Source organism: Vipera berus, assembly GCF_964194415.1.
Source record: "Vipera berus genome assembly, chromosome: 2".
In the NCBI taxonomy this organism is placed as follows: Eukaryota; Metazoa; Chordata; class Lepidosauria; order Squamata; family Viperidae; genus Vipera; species Vipera berus.
The window spans coordinates 20542909-20569768 of record NC_138203.1 but is presented as its reverse complement, the minus strand read 5'-3'; the positions used below and the strand labels follow the sequence as shown (position 1 = coordinate 20569768).

Here is a 26860-nt window from a genome sequence, read left to right as displayed (position 1 = left end):
TACTCTGAATAAAAAACTTTTAAAAAGTTAGAACTTCTATCCAAGTTTTGATCAGTGTGCAATTGTTACTAGTTCAATCCTACAACAATTTTTTAAATCAAAAAATTGAGGTTGATAATACTAAATTTTTTGACTCATGCAAAATGTTGATAAGTATGAGAATTGATACATTTAATGGGAGAAGGCCATTGTATTAAGGCATATTTTGGTTACACCTAGGTTTGCTTCAAAAATTAGTGACTAACAGTGATATGCATTAGACTGCACTATGTGCCCTTTGTCCATAACAGGGGGGAAAAAACCTGCTCCTGAATGGCAGTTTGGGATTTATGTAGACTGTGATGAAGTTAATATCCTGATGATCAGAAATGGCATGTGTCCTGGTCCCACTCTGCAGTACAATATTCTCTGGCAGTATGGCTCTGTTCTTATTTGGAATGAGACTCACCTCTGATCTTTTAGTCGCATATTATGGGGAATGATTAAAAAGTAAATGGGACCAAAAGCAAAGAGGGACACAAAAAACTAAAGCTGAATTTAGTATATCATTTAATTTCAGTTGAAATTTATTCTGTATGTTTAACACATTTACTCCTTTTTGTCACATAACAGTGATTGTTTAGAAGCATCTTTCGGAGAGGTTGTATAAGACACTCCCAAAGTTTTAATTTTACAGAACTACATTTGGTATTCTGGGCACAATTCAGCAAACATCTAGGCAAAGAAAGCCAACTTTTATGTTAGCTGCACACCTATGAATTAAATAATGAGTACAGTTTCTGTGGAAAATAATTTCAAGTAAAATTAGATAGGTGTAGTTAATTTTTTGAAGCTACAGCTGACTTTTATTTTGCAAGATTTTAGACTGGGGATTGTGTAGGGAATTAAATATGCTCTTAAGGTCCTATGAAGATGAACACTTTGAAGGAGGAGGAAAGATTGTGAACTTAAACACAGAATCATGATTCTCAATTGAAAGATTCAGTCAGTCAATTTCCTGGCAGGAAGAAATCGTACGCAATTCATATGTGTGCTTATTTGTATATTAAACCCCTATACCAGGGATAGGCAACCTCGGCTCTTTCATGACTCATGGACTTCAACTCCCAGAATTCCTGAGTCAGCATAGCTGACTCAGGAATTCTGGGAGTTGAAGTCCATGAGTCACAAAAGAGCCAAGTTTGCCTACCCCTGCCCTATACCTTCTGGAATGTGGAAGAAAAATGTTGAGGAAATCCTGGTTGCAATTTACCACTTCATTCACTAGTAAGCATATTAGTGTGAACAGAACAAACCCACTAAATGTAACCAGAGAAAAATGTGTAAGGCCCAAAAGGACAAAAGAAAATTGATTGAGGAATTACATACTATAATATGTAATTCCCATCTCCCCCTGCCTTTACTTTCCAGAGAGAGTCCCTTCTGAGATGCTTTGTATACACACACACACACACACACACAAACACACACACATCTCTTCTTCTCAGACCATAACCTAGGGCCCAGTGATTCCTCCTATCTCCCAAGGTTATTCTCAGAGCCCATTACAGGAGAGACTAGTCTTCCAGCTAAGGGAAAGGAGGGACAGAGAAAAAGAGGAACAAAGAGGGAGTCTCTTGCTTGTTATCTCCATTCTTAATATCCTTAATGATCAGTAGGAAAGCAGATGTGAAGAGAATATAGAATCACACAACCTAAAGCCTTCATCAGGCTTTTCTTTACATATTCATAGAACTTGCACTGGGAAACTCTTCCTTATTTGTCCATGGACTGACAGAAACTTGCAATCAATGTATGGTATGCTGGTCTGACAGCCGCGGACAGGAAAGTATTACAGAGGGTGGTGAGCACAGCACAAGACATTGTGGGCTGTCCCCTGACACCACTGGATGACATCGCCAGGGCTCGTTGCCTTGGAAGAGTGAGGAAGATTCTCAGGGATGACTCACACCCTGGACGGTATCTCTTTACTCTCCTACCATCCAGTAGGAGATATAGGAGTATAGCCAGCCGTACCAACAGGCTGAAAAATAGCTTTTATCCATGGGCTGTTAGGCTTTTAAATGGGATATACAGTAATCTCTGTGAACCTATGCAGAATTGACTTGGGAGGCCGGTGTGTGGTGTAGTTGGTTCACATGGTGTGATAGGATGGAGGGTTTGTTGTCACTGTGTGTTGGGGGGAGAGAGCATGGGGGGAGGCTCAGCTAATCTCAATGTACACATGTTGTACTTTGACAATAAAGGTTTATTTATTATTATTATTATGTCCATGCATACAAGACTCTTCATGAGAAAAAACCTGAAAGTGAGATTCGGCACCCTGTCACAACATATACCAAGGCTCTCTGTATAGCAACAGATGTGTTGATAGCCTACTCCACCTGTCATACTTTGAAAAGAAAAGTGAATCTCCATTGATTATAAAGGGACTTAACTTCAATCTTTTCTGCGGACTTTTGGTTAAGGAATTTCTAGCCTAGTTTTATCCTTTTTTTAAGTACAGAAAACTTCCGCATTTATAAAGATATACATCAAGAGATCAGATTCCAGATGTAATCTAAGGGCGAGTCAATTCCAAACAGTAGGAGCCAGACAGGAAAAAGTTGTAGTCCAAGTTGGAAGACACCAGTTTTGCCCCACACCCTTTTCTATTGTGTCTTTTCATATAGATAATCTCTCTGCATGTCTTTTCAGCAACTTGAATGGCCCTGTTAGTACTATGCATCAAAATTTCTGTGAGTAGAATGAATTAAAAGTTATTGGTTTATTGATCTCTGGATTTCATAGCTGCCCAGAGTCACTTGACAATGAGATGGGCAGTATTTAAATTTAATAAATAAATATAAATAAATTTAAGAGCACCACCTTGTACTAAATAATAAGCTTGATGGCTTGCAGAATACACATGTGTCCTATTTGCTCTATCATCTTCATGCTTAATGCTTTATACTCAGTATCATAGTGGAGTAACCCCTCAGCATACTGGTACCAGCAGTTCCACCAGTCCTGATATTCGATATCAAACATGTCAAACACAAGGCCCCGGGGCCGGATCCGGCCCACAAAGTGGTTTCATGTGGCCCGCGAAGCCATCCTGGAAACAGTGAGGGAACGGCCCCCACTGCCTTGGCCCTGGCCCAGAGACCCTCCTTCTGCCAGAGGCCCCCAGATCTGTCCCACTCCTGCCCAGGCCCCCATAGACACCCTTGATGCCAATGATGTAGAGCTGGCCACGCCCACCCAGTAGGCCATACACACTCTAGCCACGCCCACTCAGTAGGCCACGCCCACCCTGGCCATACCCACCCGGCCCCCTGAGGGCAACAGCAATGCTGATGCGGCCCTCAATGAAATTGAGTTTGACACCCCTGTTCTATATCAACTGTGATTCTGAACCGATACCTCTCTTATTCTACCAGCCTCCTTTATCATCTCCTCTTACTACCCAGATGAAGACAGCAGTGGCAGAAAAATTGTAGCATTCTTGCAATTACCAGCAACTACATCTTCTTCCTCCCTCAAATGCAAGAGAGTTGTCAGCTACATTTTGTCCAAACAGCAAAGGCCACTACAAGGACTGCACTGTCAAAAGTTGGCAACAACCACTGTTCATAGTGATCAATGATTTGATCACATACTTTACAATAATCTAAAGAGAAGTTGAGACTAGCCAATAGTGACCTTTTCAGGACCTTCCTTATGAATGTAAGGATTTGAACCTATTTTATCAAATATCAAATATTTTATCTCACTTCTTGGAAAAAATACTGTTAAAAAGAGCATGCGACTACTATTTTTTTTTTTATAAAAAGGGGGCAGTTCTGTGTCAAAGATTTTCCTCTTTACTTCCCCAAAATTTCTTCTTCACTTTTGTGTCATTACAGTGCATATTTTATTATTCCATCACAAATAGATTGTAAAAGAAGCATGGCCACATCGCCTATTATGTCTCAAAGTGAAGAAAGTTAAAATTATGGAGAGGAACAAGGTATGATTCTATAGGGTTACATTTTTCATTTTGGTTTTAAAGCAGAAGCTCCATAGTTCTTAATATATCACAACATACATATTGAGCCTACAATAAAATGTTCCTCCTGATGAGGGTGCCAGCTAATCAGCCAAATATTTTATTCAATGCAGGCATGAGAGAGAGAGAGAGAGAGAGAGAGAGAGAGAGAGAGAGAGAGAGAGAGAGAGAGAGAGAGAGAGAGAGAGAGAGAGAGAGAGAGAGAGAGAGAGAGAGAGAGAGAGAGAGAGAGAGAGAGAGAGAGAGAGAGAGAGAGAGAGAGAGAATGTACAAACACAAAGAAATATAAAATTCTATAGCCTTATAGTATCCTCACCCTTTGGGGCTGTTTGGCTGTTTTTCTTGTCCCACTAAACATTTATTGCAGCATATAGCCAAATCTGGCTGATCTAAAAAAAAAACCAATAACAACAATAAAACTGAATTTAGTTGATTAGTACTAGGATGGCCTAGGTCTCTAGGAAATCCCAGATCTGTATTCTAGATTAGGAAGCTACCTCAGAATTAGGCAGTGGTGGAAAAAAAACCACTTTTACTTATTGCCAGGAAAACAACATTATTGTGTCCATGCAGTCGTTGTGACTTGAGTCTAACTAAAAGTCTTTACCTTAACCATTGAGCTTCCAAAAGACTGCCTATTCTTATTTCCAGATTGTGTCAGTTTAGTTGCTTTTACAACTGAAATGAATTCTCTATTCTCCATCTACTTTTTCTGTAAAATAATTGCAGTTTAGGGTGGGGGAGGAAGTGAAGAGTTGGGAGTGGGAGTACAATGGAGATTAATTTTGAGAAACATTTTAGATAAATTTTGTGTTCTACTTTTTAAAAACATTAAAAAGAAAAAGGAACATCTGAAAATGTTGAGCCTAACCCATCAGTAACATTATGACACTACCACCATGATCTTTAAAGAAGTTTGGGAAAAAATTTCAATCCTGGATTAAAATGTCTGGTCATTGGTTAAATGCAATTTGAACTAATTTTTAGGAACAAATTCATGATATGGTATGTGCATTATTCTGGTCTCTTCCAGGCCATGTGCTAGAAAACTGTCCTCTTTGTCAGACAAAGAGCAGAACCTGTATGATGTAAATGATGGTGATATAAATCAGGTTTTATTGGTATCTCTTGTCGTTTGACCAGATTCCATTTTTTTGTTTCATAAAGCCTTGGATCAAGTAGTATATACTGAAATATTTTAAACACAATAACTACTGAAACAAATTCAATTTGAAGCCTAATAGGTCAGAGAAAGAAACATCTTGGGATTGAGGATTCATTTTTGCCATTACAGAACTTCTGATCAATTGCCAAGCAAAATAGGGGACGTTGTCCTGCATAAACTGAGAACTGGAGATTACCTTATTTGGGATCATGGTGGGTCAGCTTTCCTATACTCTGGAATTCCCTGATCCCAAATTCTATAACATCTTTTAGGTGCTTGTTGGAAACCCATATTTTCACCCTTCATGAAGGTGGCTTGGAGACTACTCTTCAGATTTTATTTTCTGTCTGCCACCATTGACAAGTCGTGGATAAAATTTATATATTTCATATATTGTTTGGGATCTTGCTTTTTTCACTGCTGTATTTTAACACTGTAGTAGTACTAAAAATAAAATACAAATACAAATCTGGTAGTACATAGATATAAGTAATATTTTCAGATCCATATTTTTCCTGTTATAAATTATAGTGAAACCTCCCAGAGTTTAAGTAAGCCTCTTTGTAATGAACCAGTTACGTGATATCCATTATTCACAAACACCCACAAAATGCAGAAGTATATCATTACAACAGCTTATGACATTTGCATGACAATGTCATTGTACAAAAGATGTAAGTCCTATGGTAATTTGATCCACTGGGTGTAAATTTCTTGTCTTGAGGTCTAGAAAATGGAGGTTTCTCAGAGTCATAGACTAACAGGCAGCATCTGCAGCCATAGGAGAGCATGTGCTATCTCTCAAGTGCATCTTTCACACATGAAGATCTGCCCATCGAACCTAGTCTTCAAGTAGCAGACAAGATATGTGAATTAACTACTGGCAGTTTGAAGAATGTCCTCATTTTGCTTTAGTAATTGCTTTATTAACTCTAGTATCTTGATTTAGAATAGAAAAATTAAAACCACATGCCCCACAGAGCTTCCCATCCCCTGAATTTATAGCCCTTAGTCCAAGCCATCAAAATCCAGTGACAAAATAGTTTAACACATCTATTTTGACTCTTTAAGTCTTCTTTGCCCAAGTCCATAGATGAAAAAATAGGCTACAACAATTGAATCTGCAACTACATTTATAGCATTTACAAACAGCAAGCAATCTATAGGGTTCAAACTGTACAACAGTGACTAATATTATTTAGATAATAGGACAAGATCTTAGAACATACAAACACTCACAATCTATTCTTCCTATTCAATGACCAACTTTCTCTGAAATTACTAGTAAATTGTAAAGATATTGTTTAAAACATATGTAGGCAGGATGTATATAATGGATGTAGTGTTCAGGTAAGGCCAGAACTCTTTACTGTATGTTGTAAAATACAAAGATTGTTAACATCAATAGGTTTGAAATCTACATTTGACTTTATTTTGAACATTTACACGCTTCCTGTCTGACAAAGGATACACACCACAAGGCTTTTGTTATGCAATTCCTTTGTCTCTTTTGCAGAATGTTATGAGGGTTTGTATATGCACAGAAGTTCTTACCTTCCTCTTGTTTTCCTACCATCTTCTTCTACCTTTTTTTCTTTTCATTGGAAAAAATAATTAAAATGGGAAAAGTCGAATAGCTGAAGGATGACTTTTGACCAATAGTACTATGAATGGTCCATCTGAAAAGCCAGAGATAATCACAGTGGTTGGTGGCTGCATGAAAATCAATGCCGGATAATAAAATGGCAAAAGCATTTACGGGGAATGGCTATAACTTAGGGAGAGAACAATTTCTTTCCATATAGAATAAAGGTGAAAACGTTTGTGCCATCAAAGTTTCAATGAGCACTTCCTAGACAACATAGCCAGTTGTGTTATATCACCAGAGTAGAACCATTTTTTTTGTCCCATTGTGGTTGACTGTGGGTATTTAAAAGAAAGAAGGCTTTATTTACTGGAGCAAAGTAAAGAAGTAACAGTAAAAAAAAAATCCCACCCATATGTGTAATGTGGTCCCATCTACTCTAGGATCCTGCAAAATTATTTAACAAAGGTCTTGGTCTCCCAGACATTACTCTATCTGATTTATGGCTTATGTTCTTATCTTGCACGAACCTTACAAGTTACAAACTATTTTTCCATGATGCATAATTAAACAAACCACGAAAGTAAGCAGCCCTAATGCCAGAAGAGCTGGCCTTTCCATGTGGCAGAGGGACATCTTAAACTGAAGGTTAAAATGAATGGTAGATAGTCCCCAGATAAAAGGAAGAACACCATAGGCTTTGCTATGAGAAATACTTTCTTTAAAGTCTCAAAATAAGAAAGAGTGTTAATGAGAAAAGACAATGGTTTGTGTGTAGTAACAAGGTACTTCTTATTTCTGGAGATGTTATAGCCACTAACCTCTACTTTCATCAGTCCCTTTCTTTCAAACTGCACGGTGTATTTTCAAGCTCTTGCTACACATTGTGTGAGATGCCAGATCACAATATGCAAAGCATGGATTGTACGGATTAGTTTTTCCTTCAGATGCTGGATACAACCACTGAACGCTCAGAATAGGAAGTTCCAGGCAAAGGACAGAGAAAATGTTCCTCTTATAAAACAGCACGGTCGAGCAGGCAAGCAAGTACAGTTTTCTCAACAATGGTAAGTGAAAGATCTTATCTTTATTAATTTCACCATAGCAGATTAAAAAAAAAATGAGAGAAAGTAACACAAAAGAACAGGAAGAGTTTGACTGACTGGCAAATTGTTCACAAGTAGCTGGCTCCTAAATTCCTTCAGTTCAACCTACATACTCGGAACTGTTTCTTAATCTCACAGCTTTTGAACTTTGAAGCAAGTTGTGGAGAACTTCTCTGTGTGTGTGCTAAAAGTAAGGCAATAACTAGGTTGTATTCAGCTTAAGTGATGGCAGCAGCACACCAGAACTTAGAACAAAATGGTGGAAAGGTCAGTGTTTGGATTGATATTACAGGTGTCCAAATTAAAATTCCTGGCTGCCATATAGTTAGATTCTTCAGTCTAATCTATTTTAGAGCACTGCTGATAAGATAAAATGGCAAACAATCATTCAAGTTGCTTGATGTACTTGGAAGAAAAGTGAGTTTAAATGCAACAGCATTTTTTAAAGTAGCAAAACTGTCAGAGATGATGAATTCAGTTACGGGCTTTGTGAAATTGGTAGTTAGAAACAGCTATAAGAGGCAAAGACCACTGAAATATATTAAAATTATATCTGCATATCAATCTCTATGTATCGTTCTCATCAGGATGTCTGTCAGATATTAGGAATTTGTGAACAAAATGTTTAATTTGGTCTCGCTGCATTAATTGAGATCAAAATATGACTTCATCTTTTACAAAAGATAAATGTTCTTTTTGGTATTTTGTTGTGTGTTATAATCTTTCTTATACTCACATGCACTGGAATTAAGGACAGGAGGAAAAGTAAAAAAGGAGAAAGTAATGATAGTAGAAAAAAATATCCTCCTATCAAAGTGATAGTATAATTTTGAACACATTTACTAAGAAGTATGCCTCATTGATTTCAGAGAAACTAATTTCCATATAAGTGGTCATGAAATTACAACTTTAATCAATTTATAGCCCTGTTTAGCTCATTTTTAAAAATAAAGAAAATGTATTGCTTTTTAATGTAAATTATCAAAATTTTAAATATGTGTGTGTGTGTGTGTGAGAGAGAGAGAGAGAGAGAGAGAGAGAGAGAGAGAGAGAGAGAGAGAGAGAGAGAGAGAGTCATTTAGCAACTGTTTTACAGTTATTACTGTGATGAAAAAGTAACTTTATGACCAATCCTCACATTTATGACTTTTGCAGGTCTGTAAAGCTAAAGAAAGCTGAAGTAAGTTCATAAGCATAGTCACAGTTTTACTTAGCAACCTCTTTGTTTAACAACTGACTTGTCGGTCCTAGTTGTGGACACTTAACAAGGACTATCTGTAGCTAGGTAGACTTTATACAAGCCATCTTCAGTCCATCTCAATCTCATCAGTTAGTTAGGAATTCAAAGAACTGTAGTCCCAGCATCAAAGAGCCCCTGAATGGAGAAAGTGCATCTCATGATGTTTAACCAAATCTTCCTCAACTCCTGGAGTAACTAGGAGCAACTGAACTGATTTAAGTCTATTGAATGTATCTAACAAGGATCATATTCTATTTTTTCTTCCTTTGAAAAATCCCAAGCTGCATTGTCAGAATTTTTCAGCTGTTTTTTGGATCTTGGGAATGTTGTCTTATATTCCTGTGCTTAGTTTAGAGATGTTTTTGAACCTCTAGTAGAATTTACACAAAATAAAGAAGCAAAGTAGAATGTATATTCTGAAGAATTTGCATTGGGTATGGACTAAAAAAACACATTTTCATGCATTTGTGTATGTATCTGGAAAGGGAGGGAGAAAGGGAGGGAGGAGAGGAGAGAGGAGAGGAGAGGAGAGGAGAGGAGAGGTTTTTCTGTTCTTGTCATCAGCATTGACCAATAGCTTGTGGTGTACAATAGATGAAGCCACATAGTCAAGTCCTGAATCAGCACAGTGCAACTTCATTGCAACAAGTACATGCAGGACCTTGCTCATGACCAAAAATGATATTATAAGGAAATGAACAAACAAACAATGATCTGATTTTTTTCCACCAAAGTTTCAAATGGCAGGAGAGGTCACTTAAGGATGGATGGACTGAATTTAAAGATCAGATCCCTTCCTGGACCTTTGCCAATTTCAAAGCCTCCTCCTCCTCCTTCTTCTTCTCCTTCTCCTTCTCCTTCTTCTTCTCCTCCTCCTCCTCCTTCTCCTCCTTCTCCCCTTCTCCTCCTCCTCCACCTCCTCCTCCTCCTCCTCCTCCTTCTGAAAAGCTGCATCAGTGGATGGCAGAGGTTTCTTTCTGGGACAATGGGTTAGAAGTTACCCTCTACACTAATATGGAGGGAAGTTGCTTGGCTGACCCTGTATTTCTAATACTTAGAAAAGTATTGGGGTATAATGTAATAGGCAGATCAGCTTAGCTGTCAGTACTACTTCTAGTGGTATCTTATGTGTTGTCTTTTATAAAACCAGTTTTCTAGCTTAGTTACAATGTGTGCTGGGCAGTGTGGCAATGCACTTTTATTTTGCCTTATGCCTTCTCCAGTTATAAAAACAAGAACCTCTTTGGCAAGGGAAGAATATTTGAAGAAAAGTGGAAGGGAGATATCAGCTCAGTATTCTTATATAAATACAGTATGATATGTTTGCCTTTAAGCTATGTTGCACTGATGTCATCCTGAAGAATGGAATTCTTGAGACATTGCCAGTTGGCACCTACTAGTGACTCAGTGATTATAGAGCTTATGCCTTGACAGAGGGAGCAGATTCAAGGGTGTCTAACCCAATGCATTCTTATCTCTTCCATCTTCCCAGTAAAGTCCAGGGTCAGCTGGATAGAAAAACAATTAGAGCCTTGGCATTCATAAAAAAGCTGATATATTGCATGGTAATGTTTTCAAACTGTGAAGTATGCCCATATATGTAGCAATCTCCAGTCCTTGAAAAGGAGCATGGACATGCATTTTTGCTGGAGTTATTTATTAGCTTTTATGGCTGTATGCTAATTTTACCCCATTTCCATTTGCTGGAATTGTATGAAAAACACCTTAACTACAGACAGACTTTCTTTTTCTCTTCAGGCTGTCATGTGCCAAAGAATGACAGTCTATGCAAAAGCTGGAAGGAACACATATTGTTTGCGAGATAATAGTTATGTTGTTTTAACTGTAAAGAAAAATGAGCTATGCAAAGTATTAAAATAGCAACAACTAGGAAGATGCAATATATTTTGACCCTTAAAGATTCTGAATTTCTGAAAACAGAATAAAGAGCACAGAAATGGCTGTTTGACTAGCTATGTGTGTATCCCAAATAAAAATATTCAAAGTGGCATATAAACTAGGTGCATCAAAACTATATAAAAATGACATCAGAAGCAACAATGCTCTTTCTTGAAAAGTATGGTGGTTGGGCCAGTCTGATTCATTTTCACTCCTACACATGAACAAAAAGATATCTGAAGAATCAGAGAAACAGCTAAAGTGGTATGGCTTCTCTGTTAACTCAAATTATCCCACTGCTTCACTTTGTAGATCTGCTTTGAGTGATTCAGATTTGTCCACCCCACTGAAGATTTCACAGTCCTAATCTTCTGCACAGTCATTTTCTTCCCCAATTTTATCTTGCTCAGCCAGGATAAGAGTGAATGATCAGCCTAAAGTCATCCAATATGTTACATGGCAGAGGAAACTGGGGAGAGTGCAACTTTGCTGATTCTCTTGGAGGTCTTGGCAACTTGGGATACCATTGACTATGATGTCTTCCTGGACCATCTGGAAGGACTGGAAATTTGGGTTTTGATTTGTACTTCTAGTCTTTTCTATCAGATGTGTGAGAATGTATTGGTACAGTTCAATGCCAAGGCTGCTGATCTGTATAGTTCTCCAGCATGGACAAAATATACATCTACATAAAATTGCTGGGAGAGGTCATTAAGAGGTTAAAACTGAGGTACCATCAATATGCTAATGACACCCAACTATATGATTCTTTACCATGTGTTTCCAAAGAAGGAATCAGTATCTTTAATACTGTCTAAATTTGATAATGATCCAGATGATAAAAAAGCTATCTGAAATTACATTTGGACAAAAGCATCCATTCTTGTTTGAGCAGAAGATTGAGATTAAAAAATGGAATAACTATAAATGTGTCATACACTCTGTGTTTAAATAAGCACAAACATGTTTTAATTTCTTGTAAACTTTCTTCCCTCTCTTTTTATTCATTTTATTGATGGAAATTTTTTTTGTATAATCTTTCAATGATATTTTCACAGTGGCTTACAAAAGAATAATAAGAAAGAATAGAGATAGACCTTGTTTAGTGACCATTTGAAGTTATGCTGAAAATAACTTTGTGACCAAGGAATGCATTTTAAACCTTCATAGTGTCCCTCAGTCACACGATCTTCATTTACGTTCACCATGCATTTTCTTTTGCCTGAGCTATTTTTTTGCTCTCTTGCAGAGTGGAAAACTTAGAGAAGGGATTACAAGAGAGTAGGCAGGCACATAATAGGGAATATACATAAAAGGAAATGAGCTGGCACTGGTAGTCCCAAGTGCTTATGCCTATATCTGTTTACTTTCTTGCAATCCCTTACTCCTCTATCTTTCTGTTCTCCAAGAGGGAGGGTGGAGGGAAAAAGAATGAGGCACAGGAGATATTGCTTAAAGAGATCACTTGTTTCCTTCCCCTCACCACCGTCACCCCACTCCACCCCCAAGTATAGAGATTGCTTAAACAAACATGGGAGGGCAATAAAAAAACAAAGCAAATGAGACAAAGTCTAGGCAATCTCTCCTGTGCCTGAGTCATTTTTTTCTCCCACCAGGCACAATCCTGCAGCAGGATAGCTCAGACCTGATTGCAAGACATGTTGTTAAAGCCCTTCCCTCTTTACATCTAACCATTGTACAAATAATGATCTGGTACATATTTTTTAACTCATCTTCTCAATGGTTTCATCATGTCTACAGAATATGAATGAAACAGATTTAAATTATCCTTGATATGATCACTTTTAAAGTAGTACGTGACAATGTCAAAGGGCAGCTTCAAGGTATATACATTCTGAAGGAGAGAAGTCAGATACGATAATAGGCAGTGACTGAGAAGGGAAGAGAGGCAACAAGGAAGTAGAACTGTGACTGGAAATAGGGACAGCAAGTTTTATGGTATTATTGTTCTCTGATCTCTTAATAAGAAGTGGATAGTGTGATAGCTCAAAAATCAGAAGACCTCATCTAACATAGCAACTCTGTCAGCTATATAAAAGATGTTTGGGCAGTTATCTTGCAAAAGTCTGTATATCTGAAGCTGTCTACTAAAACCAGACAGTGTGGGGATTTCTACCTAGATAATCAGTGTGCAAAACTCAAGTGTGATTTAGATGCTACAAATCAGATCAGAGGAACTTATACACCGAGTATTTCAACACAGCATGGATGGTATTGGCAGGAATCAATTTGCCTTATTTAGATGTCCTCCTTAATAAACATTATGCATCACACTACAATTTCTGGACCATCTTCAAGAGTAGGATCATCTAGAGCAGGGGTTCCCCAATCCCTGGTCCATGGACTGGTGCCAGGCTGCAGCATGACAGCAACCCGGTCCACACAAATAAGCACACTCCAGTCTGTGGAAAAGCCTTTCTCCATGGAACCGGTCCCTGGTGCCCAAAAGGTTGGGGACCTCTATATAGAGGGGATCTTTTTAAAGGACACATTCTGCTTTGACAATACAATTGCTCTGTCTCTGTCTCTCTCTGTCTCTGTCTCTCTGTCTCTCTCTCTGTCTCTCTCTCTGTCTCTCTCTCTCTCTCTCTCTGTCTCTCTCTCTCTCTCTCTCTCTCTCTCTCTCTCTCTCTCTCTCTCTCTCTCTCTCTCTCTCTCTCTCTCTCTCTCTCTCTCTCTCTCTCTCTCTCTTCACCACAGCTTCCTGCTGGCAATGACAATTTTTAGGTTTTAATGGTATTTTAAGACAGGATGCCCAGAAAAGCTTCCTGTATAAAAATGTATTTGAAACTCTAGCTCTAATTAAATTTTTTCAGTGAGAACTATCCCTATTTTATATACATGTCTTTTGCTCCACAAGTGAGCTCCCCACTGACTGACTTACCTGACACTTTTATGACCAGCTACCCATATAGTTTCACTGCACTTTGTTTTTTTAATAAGAAATGTACCAGTATAAACATGTGAGTTATTTTTAAAATAATAAAACACAAATAAACACAAATAAAAATACAGACCAGAATTTAGAACAAATCATGTATGCATGTAGAGGGAACAAAATTAAACTGAATTGTAATTAGATAAGTATCATACTTAGACAGAAATAACTGGTCTGAAACTGTACTTTACATGGAAATGTTTATATTTTCCTTTCGGTAAAGTAATAAAGTAAAAGCAATAAATTAATTGATGTTTGAGTTAAAATAACTACACAGTTGTTTAATATTTCACTTCTTGGCTCACCTTCCCAAGGAGCTTTGTTACTCAAGTTGGTAGACAGAAAGTAGAACTAAAAGGAAGTTTCTCATTTGTCTTTATTACGAGAAATTTTTATTGTTTTGTAGCTTGCGCTGCAATAAAGGCAATGGTATGCAACTTCCTGAACAATTCATCCTGGGAAATAGTCCTCAGCATGCAAAATAAATAAATGAAGAACTGTAGCTACTGCTTCTCCTTTCAGAAAAATCACATGGGCTCAAAATTTATTCCCAGGTTCATCAGAACGGCAAAGCATTTAGTTCCTTATTCTGTTCCCTTTCTTGCCATTCTTACCCAATACCTGACAAATACAGTAACAGAGTCTTCCTTATCTCTGTGCCCTTAAAATTAACTGGACCAAAGGGAAATTTCTGCTTCAGAGAAAAGGGGAATTTTCTGCTAGGGCCAAAGATAACTTTTGCATAATGTGTAGGTTTTGACCATGCACAACCCACACGCATACAGAAATGTAAAAAGTCAACGGCATGTGCTCTGTTTCCTCACGTAGAAAGAAGGATTGGAGTAAGAGCTATGTGTTTTGTGTCCTGGTACCAAAGATAATTTAATTCCTTTATTCACAAATAAACTAAGAGAACAAAAGGGAAGGAAAACAGCAAAATGCCCCATGAGTTATATTAACCTATCAATTGTGCCAGTTCTTCTTTGGACTATGTACTCTATGCCAGTATAGTTAAGCAAATTTATTTCCAGCTGCAGCATGATGTGTAACCCCAGAAAACAGGTCAGGTTAGAGGTGAGGAACATTTCAAACACCAATGTGTCCTTGCTCATTTATTCTGAGTAATCTCCAATCTTTAATTCCGTCAATTGTATAACAACTAAAACTAGAATTATTAAACATTCTACATTTTCACAAGGAAGCTGTTAACATCTCTTTAATAATGCAGCGAAAGCTACAACGATTAATGTGCGCTGCAGAGCATGCTAATTTTGATGTGAGAAAGTTGCTTACCTCTTGAAATTCATTATTTCACTTCCAAGCAGGCTTTGAACAAAAGCATTTCAGACATTCCTTGGCATAATCTCCCATTTCAATTTCAAGGAGGAAGTTAAGACCAGGTATTAAGTATTAATATTCCAAGATTAGGTCATATTTTCATTTTCTACTCTTATAGAAAGAAAAGACATAAAGACATCATAAATTCATGGCTTATTATCAGGGCCAATTCCAGCAAAGTGCTGAGCGTTTTCCATTTCTGGACCACCCTTGATGTAACTTCATTTATGCTGCTTCAGATTGGGAAAACAACATTTTCATTTGGGCTAAACCCAGCTGCTCAAACCAGAATCTTCCAACCATGCTATTTTTAGGCACAAAATCAATTGGTTTAATTTTGATGCTGACGTAATGGTACCAAATTGTCCAAATCATAAATGTTCATCTTTAATATATCATACTTTCTTTTTACTCTAATATTTTGGCCATGGGCCTAACCCCCAAATGCACAGGTAATCCTCCAATTATAGCTGTAATGGAGCCTGTCTATTACTAAGTCGTAATGGTTGCAAAGCAAATTATCATGTGACCGACCTGATTTCATTTTTTTGCAATGGTCATTAAGCAAGTCACTATGGTTGTTAAGTGAATCCATGGTTGTTAAGCAATGCTACAGCTGTTAAACCCATGGTTTGTTATGAGCCTTTTTTTCCAAAAAAAGCCCCCACCCCAGAAGTAAATGCCAATCACCAGGTATCAAAACCTGACCTGAAGATAATCAGGACTCCCACAATAGGCTATAGAGACGGCAAGATATATATGTTTCATTTTTCATGTCAGTTGATAAATCCTCTGTGGAAAACATGGAGAAATTTCCCTCCCGGATTTCATTTTTAGCCTACTGGAGCAATAAGACAAAACTTTTGCAATGTCAGTGCTTAAACTCTTCTTGATAATGAAACACATACAGTTCTGAGGTTGATAACTAAATATCTCATTGGTCTCAGAGACTATCAGACTTGCCAAAGATTTTGCAGCCATCCAGTCTCCAAATTGTCTTGCACTTCTAGCATTGCCAAGCCAGCAATTTCAGATATCAATTCAGGCCACTCCTTCCCCCCTTTTCTCTGATAACTCCATTGCATACATACGCCTAAGAACTGCGGCACTGCTAGCCAGCTCTATACCAAGCAGTCACTCTCGGCTAGTTGGAAGGTATGTGCTAACTCTGTGTGCCCCACTTATTTGATTTATGTGCACAGTTTGTATGCCTTATTGATTAAGTTATGTTATTTTATTTATTTGCACCAAGTATTTGTGCCTTATTAATTTGTTTGATTAGCTTTATATAGCTGCCCATCTCATATAAATGACTCTGGGTAGTTTACAAGATTAAAACAAGCAAGGTGTCTTCTCTTGTGGTTTGTTCTCTTTAGTTGTAAGTACAGGTAGACCCTTAGTTACAACAGTTTGTTTAATGACCATTCAAAGTTGCAACAGCACTGGAAAAAAGTGACATGACTATTTTTCACACTTGTGACTATTGCAGCATCCCCATGGTCACGTGATTTAGATTCGGATGCTTGACAACTGATTCATATTGCTGTGTCCATATCATCTTTTGTGACCTTTTGACAAACAAAGTCAGTGGGGAAACCAGATTCCCTTAACAACCGTGTTACTAATTTAACAGTTGCAATGATTCACTTAACAAATGTGGCAAGAAAAAAAACATAAAACGGGCTAAAACTCACTTAGCAACATAAATTCTCGGGGTCAATTGTGGTTGTAAGTTGTAGTAGCCCAAGATTTCCTGGAATGAATTTTCCCAAGGAGGTAACCCCTCTCCTCCTTGGCCCCATCCCATTCCCATTCCATACTCTGATTACAACAGGCAGATCTTTTTTCTGTAAAGTAACAGTGGAATAAATATGCACAATTTTTTAAAAAAAATGTCAGCCACTGTTGTTTCTCTAAGGTAACTCCAGATGGATTTTGCAATTACACCAGGAAACCAAAGAGCAATGGGGTATTATATATCAGTGAAAGCCATGAGGATGATGGTGAACCACTGACTTTGTCCCTATCACTGAGCACAGTACTTAAACTATCTTTTGATGTCCTTATACAGGGAGCCCTTGAATTACATCCATTCACTGATTTTGCATTTTGCGATTCCTCTTGGTGTAGGCTATTGTAACCATTTGAAGTTACAATGGTGTTAAAAAAGTGGTCCTCTCACTTACATCTTCCATGTGATCAAAATCCAGGCACTTGGAAATATTTATGATGGTTGCAGCATCCTGGCTCATGTGATTGCCGTTTGCAACCTTCCCAGCTGGTTTCCAACAGGCAAAGTCAATGGGGGAAACTAACAACCATGTAATTCACTTAACAACTGCAATGCTTTGCTTTACAACCTTGGCAAAAATGGTCATAAAATTGGGCATGACTCATTTAACAGCTGCATTGCTTAGCAGTGGATATTCTGATCTCAGTTATGGTCATAAGGTAAGGACTATCTGTATTCGGTGAGAACCTTTGAGATGAATAATCCGATTTATTTGCTTGGTTGGTTGATTTGCTATTAGGACTTATATATGCAATTCTGCAATTCTGAGTGGCCCACATGGAAGGGTGGGAAGGTTAACAACATTAAATCATAGGAACAAAAAAAGCAGTGACAAAAAAGATGTAAAAAAGATGTTGAGACTCTAGAAACAGTACAGAGAAGAGCAACAAAGATGATCAGGGGACTGGAGGCTAAAATATATAAGGAATGGTTCCTGGAATTGGGTATGTCTAGTTTAATGAAGAGAAGGACTAGGAGTGACATGATAGCAGTGTTCCAATATCTCAGGGGCTGCCACAGTGAAGAGGGAGTCAAGCTATTCTCCAAAGGACCAGAAGGCAGGACAAGAATGGATAGAAGCTAACCAAGGAAAGAAGCAGCCTAGAACTAAGGAGAATTTTCCTGACTGAACAATTAATCAGTGGAACAACCTGCCTCCAGAAGTTGTGAATACTCCAATACTGGAAGTTTTTAAGAAGAGACTGGACAACCATTTGTCTGAAATGGTATAGGGTTTTCTGCCTGAGCAGGGGGTTGCACTAGATTACCTCCAAGGTCTGTTCCAACATTATTATTATAAAACTTTTATTCATAAAACATGAAACTCAGTCAACTGAACACTCAAATTGACTGGCACTAATGGTTGACACGGGCTGCTGCCAGCATCCTAGGTATCAACCAGGTATCTCCTTAAAATGTAAGATGTTCCAAGTAGCACAGTTTTTTGTAGCTTTGCTGGAGTTATTGCAGGAAGTTGCAATTTCTTGATGTGTTTTGTAAAGTTTTTGGACATAGTTCCCAGTGCCCTGATGACAATGGGTATCACTGTTACGCGTTTCATCCATAATCGCGCAGTTTTGATGGCCAGGTCGCAGTATTTCATAATTTTTTCCAGTTCTTTTTCTTCAACTCTGGCATCTCCTGGTACAGCAATATCAATCAGCTGTACGCTTTGGTTCTTTACAACTGTGATATCTGGCGTCTTGTGTTCCAAATGGTGATCTGTCTGTATTCGGAATTCCCACAAGAACTTCACCCTCTCATTCTTTTTTTTTTATTGAAAAGTTTTAGAATACATTTTATCTTCAACAATCCCCCCTCCCCCCACCCCTACCTATCCCTCCCTACCCCTCCCCCCCCTTTCCCCCTACCCCCCCCCCGACTTCCCAGAGCTAAGTACAAGGTATAAAAACAAAGAACAATCACAAACATCCATATGCTACCAACAATAAATTCTTTTTTTTTTTATTGAAAAGTTTTAAAATACAATTTTCCCTTGAAAAACCCCCCTTCCCCCTCCCTCCTCCCCCCCTACCTCCCCTCCTCCCCCCTCCCTCCTCCCCCCCCTACCTCCCCCCCTCCCCCCCCCTACTTCCCAGAGCTGAATACAAGGTATATATATATAAAAAAAAGCAAACCTAAGCAACCATATACTAACAACTATAAATTCTAAAATCCATCACTCTCTAGCTTATATAGGATAAAACAAACCTTAACAATATTAAATATATATATAAAAAAAAACTAGAATAAGAAAAGGACACTCTCTAGCTTATATAGAATGGAACAAACCTTAATAATATTAAACATATATTAAAAACAAAAAAAAAGGAAAGAGAAAAAAAAAAACCCTTCTCAACCCTATACTTATCCTAAATAAACTCCATCCATTTTATCCATTCCATGATATAACATTCTTACAAATAATTTTCCAAATTAACCAAGGATCCCAAATCAAAAAACTTTAAAGTCAACTCTTCTGTAATCGACCGTTCCTCTTCCCGTACCACATCTATAATTATTCCAAACACAACAAAAAAGAAAAAAAAAAATTGCAAACAAAACTTGAACTTTAATCCAAAAAAGCTCACCCTTTCCACAAAACCACCAAATATAGAAATATATTGCGTCTACACCCAAATCTTTTCCCCCCTCCCCTACTTGACTACTTGACTATATCGTAAAAGTTCCAAAGACTTCTGCGATTCCTGCTACTTTCTCTTCTTAGATCGTTTTGCAGCAGCACGCGTCACCCTCTGTTTTATAGATTCATCCAACGAGGTTGTATCTTGATCTCCTCCAACACCGTTGTCTTCTATCTGACCATCTTCGGCCTCTTGATGCACTCCTTCTCCAGATCCCTTTCCAGCTTCCAAAAGTGTTAATGGCGTTGCATTTAAAACATTATTGTAGAAATCACGCGCTTGCATCACAGTAACCAAACGGTACTTTTTACCTTCGTGCGTCACCATCAACCCCACTGGGATCTCCCATCTGAACCTTATATCTCGTTGCTTGAGCTCTTGCACAAGAAATGTAAAATCCTTCCTTCTCCTTAGAATCTTTGGAGGAATTTCTTTTAAGACCAAAACTTCTTGATTAGCAATCATAACTTTAGTATCATAAGCAGCTTGTATAACTTCATCTCTAGTTTCCCTTTTTGCAAAATATACCACCACATCTCTAGGCAACTTCCTCTGTCTGGCAATCCATGAATTCACACGAAACACTTTGTCCATGCCTCCTTTTATTTCAGATGCTGGCTGTTTCAACACTATTTCAAAAGCCTCAGAAACCAGCTGCTTTAGATCTTCCTTAGTATTCTCCTTTAAGCCTCTAATTCTAATGGCAAACTGCATCTGGAAATATTCAGCAAGACACAGTTCCTTTTCCATTTTATTTTCATTCTCCAATACTTTTGCTTCTAATATAGCATTCTTTTGAGTCAAGTCTTCTAGTTTTTCCTCCAATTCTTCCACACACCGAGCCACTTTACACACTGAAGTCAAGATGTCTACCCTCATCGCTTTGAGCTTCTGTTCCATCCTCTCCTCCATTCTCTCCTCCAATTTCTCCAATTTCTCCTCCATCTGTGCAAATCTAATATTAATTGATTCCAAAATTACCTGGGTATGTTTTTCAAGAGCATCTTGTAAGTCCTTTGATGTCAATACATCAGGAGGATGCAGCGCCTGCAATAATGATTGTTGCACGGGAGAAGTTCCAGCACTCCGAAGAGTTTTAGGGGGTGGTTTAGCCGCCATCTTTTACCAAATATGACGCACTTTCACTTCAGATTTGTAATCCAAAAAAGTCCATCAAGCTGGAGAGTAAAACATAGTAATCCTCTTTACCATTTCCTCTTGTATCGCTCTGCCTGCTCCTTTAAATCATAGTCATTCCTTCAGGCAGGGGTGGTCGCAGACGGCTGGCTCTGCTCCAAGAATCAGGAGCAGAGGCGACGGCCAGCTGGGAGCAGCCCAGGCTACGGGGGAGTTCAATCCTTCAGCCGCCCAAGCCATAAGCTCAGGCGGCCCTGGAGAACTCTACCCCTACCTGGGAGCTCGCCCCCTCCTCTTCTCCCGAGGAGGGGGCTTCGGATTCGCCCGAACAGCTGATCGGCGCTGTTTCGGGCGAAAAAAAACAACAGCTGAGCCGCGGGCAGCCCGGGAAGGCTCCCTCCGTCGCCGCGGAGCCACCGGAAGTCCCAACAATAAATTCTTAAATCTATCACTCTCTAGCTCATATAAGATAACTACAAGCAATACTAATATTACATATAAAAAGAAAAAAAAAGAAAGAAAAAAGAAAGGAAGACTTATTCAAATGCTAAATGAAACTTTTTAGTCCCATATTTGTTCTGGATATATTCAATCCATTTTTTCCACTCCATAATATAACGTTCTTGCGAATGATCTTTCAAATAAGCCGAGATCTTTGCCATTTCCGCCAGGTCAGAAACCTTTAAAGTCCATTCTTCTATAGTCGGCAGTTCCTCCTTCTTCCAATATTGACCAATTAATGGCTTTAATTATATTTCCACCATTCAGCTTTGATTTTAGTATTTTGCGGACTCTTCTGATGTATTCCTTTGATGTTGACTCTTTGACTTTTCCATTCAAGATGTCATCTGCTTCCAATATGCCTAGGTATTTGTAACCATCATCCTTTGCTAGTGCTTTCATAATACTTCCATTTCTCAGTTCTATTCCTTCTATTTCTCCTACCTTTCCTCGTTGCATGGATAATATAGCACATTTTCCAAGTCGAAAGTCCATTCTGATGTCGCTGCTAAACAGTTGAACTGCGTTGAGTATTGATTCAAGATTCAAGTTTGCATACAGTTTTAAGTCATTTTAAGTTATTATTGTTGTTGTTGTTGCTGCTGCTGCTGTTGCTGTTGCTGTAGTAGTAGTAGTAGAAGTAGTAGTATCATTGCAATAGACTATGCCAAGAGGAATTGCAAAACACAAAATCAATTCGCAAATGGGAATCCAACATATCTGCTTCCAGGACCTCCTGAAAAAGCCACAACAGTTGGCTTTCCAGAAAAACCCCAACAGAGTGGTGTGCAGTCTAATCTTAGATACAATCCTTACCATGGGAGGACTGCGACTGAAAGTCTTATCCCCATTATCATTTTAGATTACACTTCTTCAAAAGGGGAAAAACCCAGATCTCCTCTCCCATATCTTATACCCACAGCTCTTTGTTCAGCTTGGAATGTCCCTACAATCAGAGCTCATATTTACAGATAGCTCCTGAAGAGGAGTACTGAGGAAGACTTTTAATTATAACTCATCTTCTGAAGCAGTTCAGCTCTAGAGGTTTTTAGTATACCACAAACTGCTTACTGAAATGGGGAGTAAATGTGCAAGATATTTCAAACCTAACTCAACTACATCAGCAAAAAAAAAATGTGGCGTGATGGGGAGGAGACAAGTAGTAAAGGAAGTAGAAAGTCTTTTGAGAACTACCTGCTGTCAAGTTTCCGACGTATGGACTTTTCAAGTGGGCTTTTAAAGGTATACGGCACATTATTTTTCAGTCACTCATGGGGTTTAGGACTTAGAGCAGAGATTAGGAATCTGTAGCACTGTAGAGTTGTTATGAATTGGGCAGTATTATTAATTTTGTAAATATTCCAATATATCTAGCCAAATCCTCAAGACTCCTTTATATTATGCTAGAGATTTCATAAATTCTACTTTGTAAACAAACCACTTCCAGCATGACACGTTGCTGAAAATTTTAAGTGATCCAGGAAGCAAATACAGTATCCAAAGCATGTAAAAGTATATAATGTAAGGGCAGAACACTGAGTTCTACCTTCACTATGTTTCTTTTTATGTAGAAATTCTGTAAATTTTGAAAGGTGATGATATGTCACCTCTCCTTTACTTCCTATCACCCCCATTTTTTCCTGTTGTTCAATGGTGTCTTATTCGTGGAGACTAACTGCACAGATCCCTGCATTTTTTTTGGCATTTCAGAAATGGTTTGCCATTGCTTCTTAGGCTGAGAGAAAGTATCTGGCCTCATGTCACCTAGTTGACTTTATGCCTACATCAGGGGCAGGCAACCCTGGCTCTTTTATGACTTGTGGACTTCAACTCCCAGAATTCCTGAGACAGCCACACTGAGGGGAAAGGAGAGGTTTCCATGCTGAGCCATGCTGGCTCAGGAATTCTGGGAGTTGAAGTCCATGAGTCATAAAAGAGCCAGGGTTGCCTACCCCTGGCCTAGATTCTCCTGATTTCTAGCTTGATGCCTTAGACACTACACCAAACTGTCTCTCAATTCTTGATGTAAAGAAACATGGACACTCTCAGTCATAAGACAAATGAGGAAAGACAAAAGACTTCAAAGTCTTCCCAGGCATCAAATACCGATAGCTCAAAATCCAATCCACGTATCTCCAATGACAAGCAGCAATGAGTGCAGAACTGCTTTCTCTTTTGGGGGCTTTTAGTTATGCTACATTTGTTGTAAATTATACTTTCTGTACAGGTAGTCCTTGACTTATGACCACAACCGGGCCCAAATTTCTGTTGTTAAGTAAGGCATTTGTTAAGAGAGTTTTGCCCCATTTTACGATCTTTTTTGCCACAGCTGTTAAGTGAATCACTCCAGCTGATAAGTTAGTAACCCGGTTTTTAAGTGAATCTGGCTTCCGCATTGGCTTTGCTTGTCAAAATGTTGCAAAAGATGATCACATGACCTTGGAGCACAACAACAGTCCTAAGTATGAATCAGTTGCCAAGCATCTGAATTTTGATCACATGTTCATGGAGATGCTACAAAGTTGTAACTGTGAAAAATGGTCATAAGTCACTGTTTTCAGTGCCATTCTAACTTTGAACGGTCACTAAATGAACTATTGTAAGTCAAGGACTACCTGTATACTGTTAGGCAAAATGTTTCCAGGAGAAAAAGCTACAAAATATGCATATGGATATTTAATGTCAGCCATCATACGATATGTCTCTTTGAGCTAATTGTGACATGTTTAGGTCAAGCTAATATATTTTATTCCTACCATTAGAAATTCCACTGTTGAAAGGGCCCTTCCATAAAACAAAAGACAGCTGGGGCAACATTAAAACAATTTACAATTTTGTATAGTATTTCTTTCAGATTAAGGGAACAACTGAGGATGCTTTTCTTCTGCTTCCTCTTTGGAAGGCTGTTATACCTGCAATTTTGGAGCTTGTTTTGTTTTGTTTTGTATTCATTTTTTGTCAAAGTAGAACTGAGATTTAGTTTATTATTTTATTATTAAACAGAGCAGGTCTTGGAAAAATATTATACACACACACACACACACACACACACATAATGTCTTGGCTTCAGCTTAAACAGTGGTGCAAATGTTACAGAACATAACCATCAATAGCATGTTCCGCAAATATAACAGGAAGGGAGAGAGATTATGATAGGCAAGGCAAGGAAAGATCTCGTCAGCAAAACGGCACTTGTCTGCAATCAACGTCTTGAAATACTCTATCACCACAAGACTGTAGCAAAAGTTGAACGTTGTTAGCCATACAGGAAGTTAAACACTGAGTTAACTCTGAGCGGAGATCAGAAGCCTCAAACCAGGAAAGCCTTCAAATTAGCTACAGCCTTTGTGAACACTACTGCAAAAGAACCGCCCTGATTCTGCTTTCTTTCTACTTTGCAGGATGGCAAGGCAAATGTGAAGTCCATTATGGCGAAGTTTAATAACAACGCAGCTGAGGATGTTCATTGCCATCCGGTCAGAACTGGGGGTCACCCTCCTTTGGCTAAAAAAGCAGCCTTTGAGAAGTTTGCCCAGCTTGAAAATGCTGGTCTATCTTCCATACCCAACAGCTTGTACAAGCCTTCATCGCTTAAATTGCCTCCGAGCACAAAACCTCTTCATGATGCATCAGGCAAGGATTTAAAAGCACCACCTCTGCAAAGCAGTCCTGTGGCCAGCAAGGTGAAGATGCTAGCTGAGGCTGTTAGCCGAGAAGCTAATGAAAAAAATACCTATCCAAAGCCTTTGGTTCCCAAGATTTCCGAAGGATTAAGAGAGGAAACCAAGCCAGTGTTCCCAAAGATTCCTGAGAAGAGGCTACCTGGCTCTCCTCCTCAGAAAAGTGAACCAAAACCTTTAGATCAGAGATTGTTCAAACCTGAACCCCAAGGAAGTGAAGCAAAGCCTGTTTTTCCCACGGTTGCTGGAGTTAAAGAAAAATTCAACACTGCTGCCCAGGAAAACAACTCCAGGCCTCCTTTTCCAAAACCACCTCTTAAGCAAAAACCAGGTCAAAGTTTCATCCAAGGTGAAGACGTTTCCAACAAAAGTGCTTGTTTCAATCAGGGGTCACCAAGTTCCATTGGTCCCAAGTCAAAAGGTGGTTCCATCGGACCCTTGAAAGACCCCCAGGACAAGAACAGAAATGAAACCAATCCCATTAGCCCTTTCCCACCTTTGAAACCTGTCAGCAACCAGAACAATTTGCCTCAAATCCCCCCTAAAACTGTTGGGCAGCAGAATGAAGAGGCAAAACCAAAACCCATCAGGAATATTTTTCAACAGAACAAGCAAGAAGATTCTGGATCTACTTCTGGTACCATTGCTGCTAAACTGGTCAATTCATCTCGAACAGTTATGACAGGACCTTGGGTCAATAATACTGGAAAAGAAGACAAAGACAAAAATTTGCCCAGACGAAAAACACTACCTTCTGCAATGACATTGGGACCAGCCCCACAGAAGCCTAATAGGCCACCAACAGTTGACCTGCATAAATTTAGGAAAAGTCATGGGGAAGGTGAGTAATGTGTCTGGATTTATGGTTGATTTTATGCTTGGCAAAAGCTTTTCTATGCTTAGAGAACATCTATATAGCTGGTTCTATGGGTATTCTATTTAAATGTGAATTGTATATTTTCAGGGTTTGCAGCCTTAAATATGTGAAGGAACATGGTTGGGATGGTTATTATTTGCTATTAGATGCTGCTGGAACTCTGTTTCAACTTATACTGAAATGTGGACAAAGTTCCAGAAGTGTGACGGGGCTTTGAGAAGGTCCAAGAAGATTAACAATACTTAATGTTCCTCAATAACCATTGTCTTCTCTCAAGTCCCTCCTTCATTTATCTTTCCTCTCAATGAAAATCCCCCTGCTCATTTTCTTGCTTTTTGAGCTCTGTTTCATAGCAAAGTGATCTAATGAAGGTAACCTGGAGCAGCAACAACGTGACCACAACATTGCTAAGCATTTCCTTCTCTCCCCCACCCCATGCTTTGTGGATGTCATAACATTGTTGTACTGAAAATTAATTTCCTGCTTCAACAGTAATATTCCATATGTATTGAGTAATTGCTAAACTCAAACACAGATAGAAACTCCATCTGTACAAAAGGGATAAATTTATACCAAGATAAGATGCCGTATCATTCTCCTGTCCCTATTTTAGGAGTGTGGGGGAAAAACCATAGCCTATGGTCCATGATGTTGTGAAGAGTCGGACAGAATTTAGTGACCGAACAACAACAAAATAAACATAGAAATGGGTTGTAAGAAGAGTTACAGCTATCGGATAAGAGTTTTTTAGCACTTCAGAGAGAGATATCTTTCTGGATCTGTTTTTCCCCCCTAATTTGGGATTTTAGACTTAAGGAATGCATGGTCTCCAGAGGCTATTCATTTGACTGACAGATAGAAATTATATGTTCATTTCACTTTCCTTTGCAAGTTTTAAGTTAACAC

At 38.6% G+C, this 26860-nt stretch overlaps 1 protein-coding gene across 1 annotated transcript in view; it reads left to right on the top strand.

The window, feature by feature from the left end:
• Positions 1-7814: 7814 nt before the first annotated feature.
• Positions 7815-26860, top strand: part of FYB1 (FYN binding protein 1) — a 62610-nt gene continuing 43564 nt past the window's right edge. Inside the window, exons 1-2 of the mRNA XM_081316385.1 lie at positions 7815-7847; positions 24799-25918. Of these exons, the coding sequence (XP_081172511.1) occupies positions 7845-7847; positions 24799-25918 (1123 nt within the window). The 5' untranslated portion in view covers positions 7815-7844. The remainder of the gene's footprint in view (positions 7848-24798; positions 25919-26860) is intronic.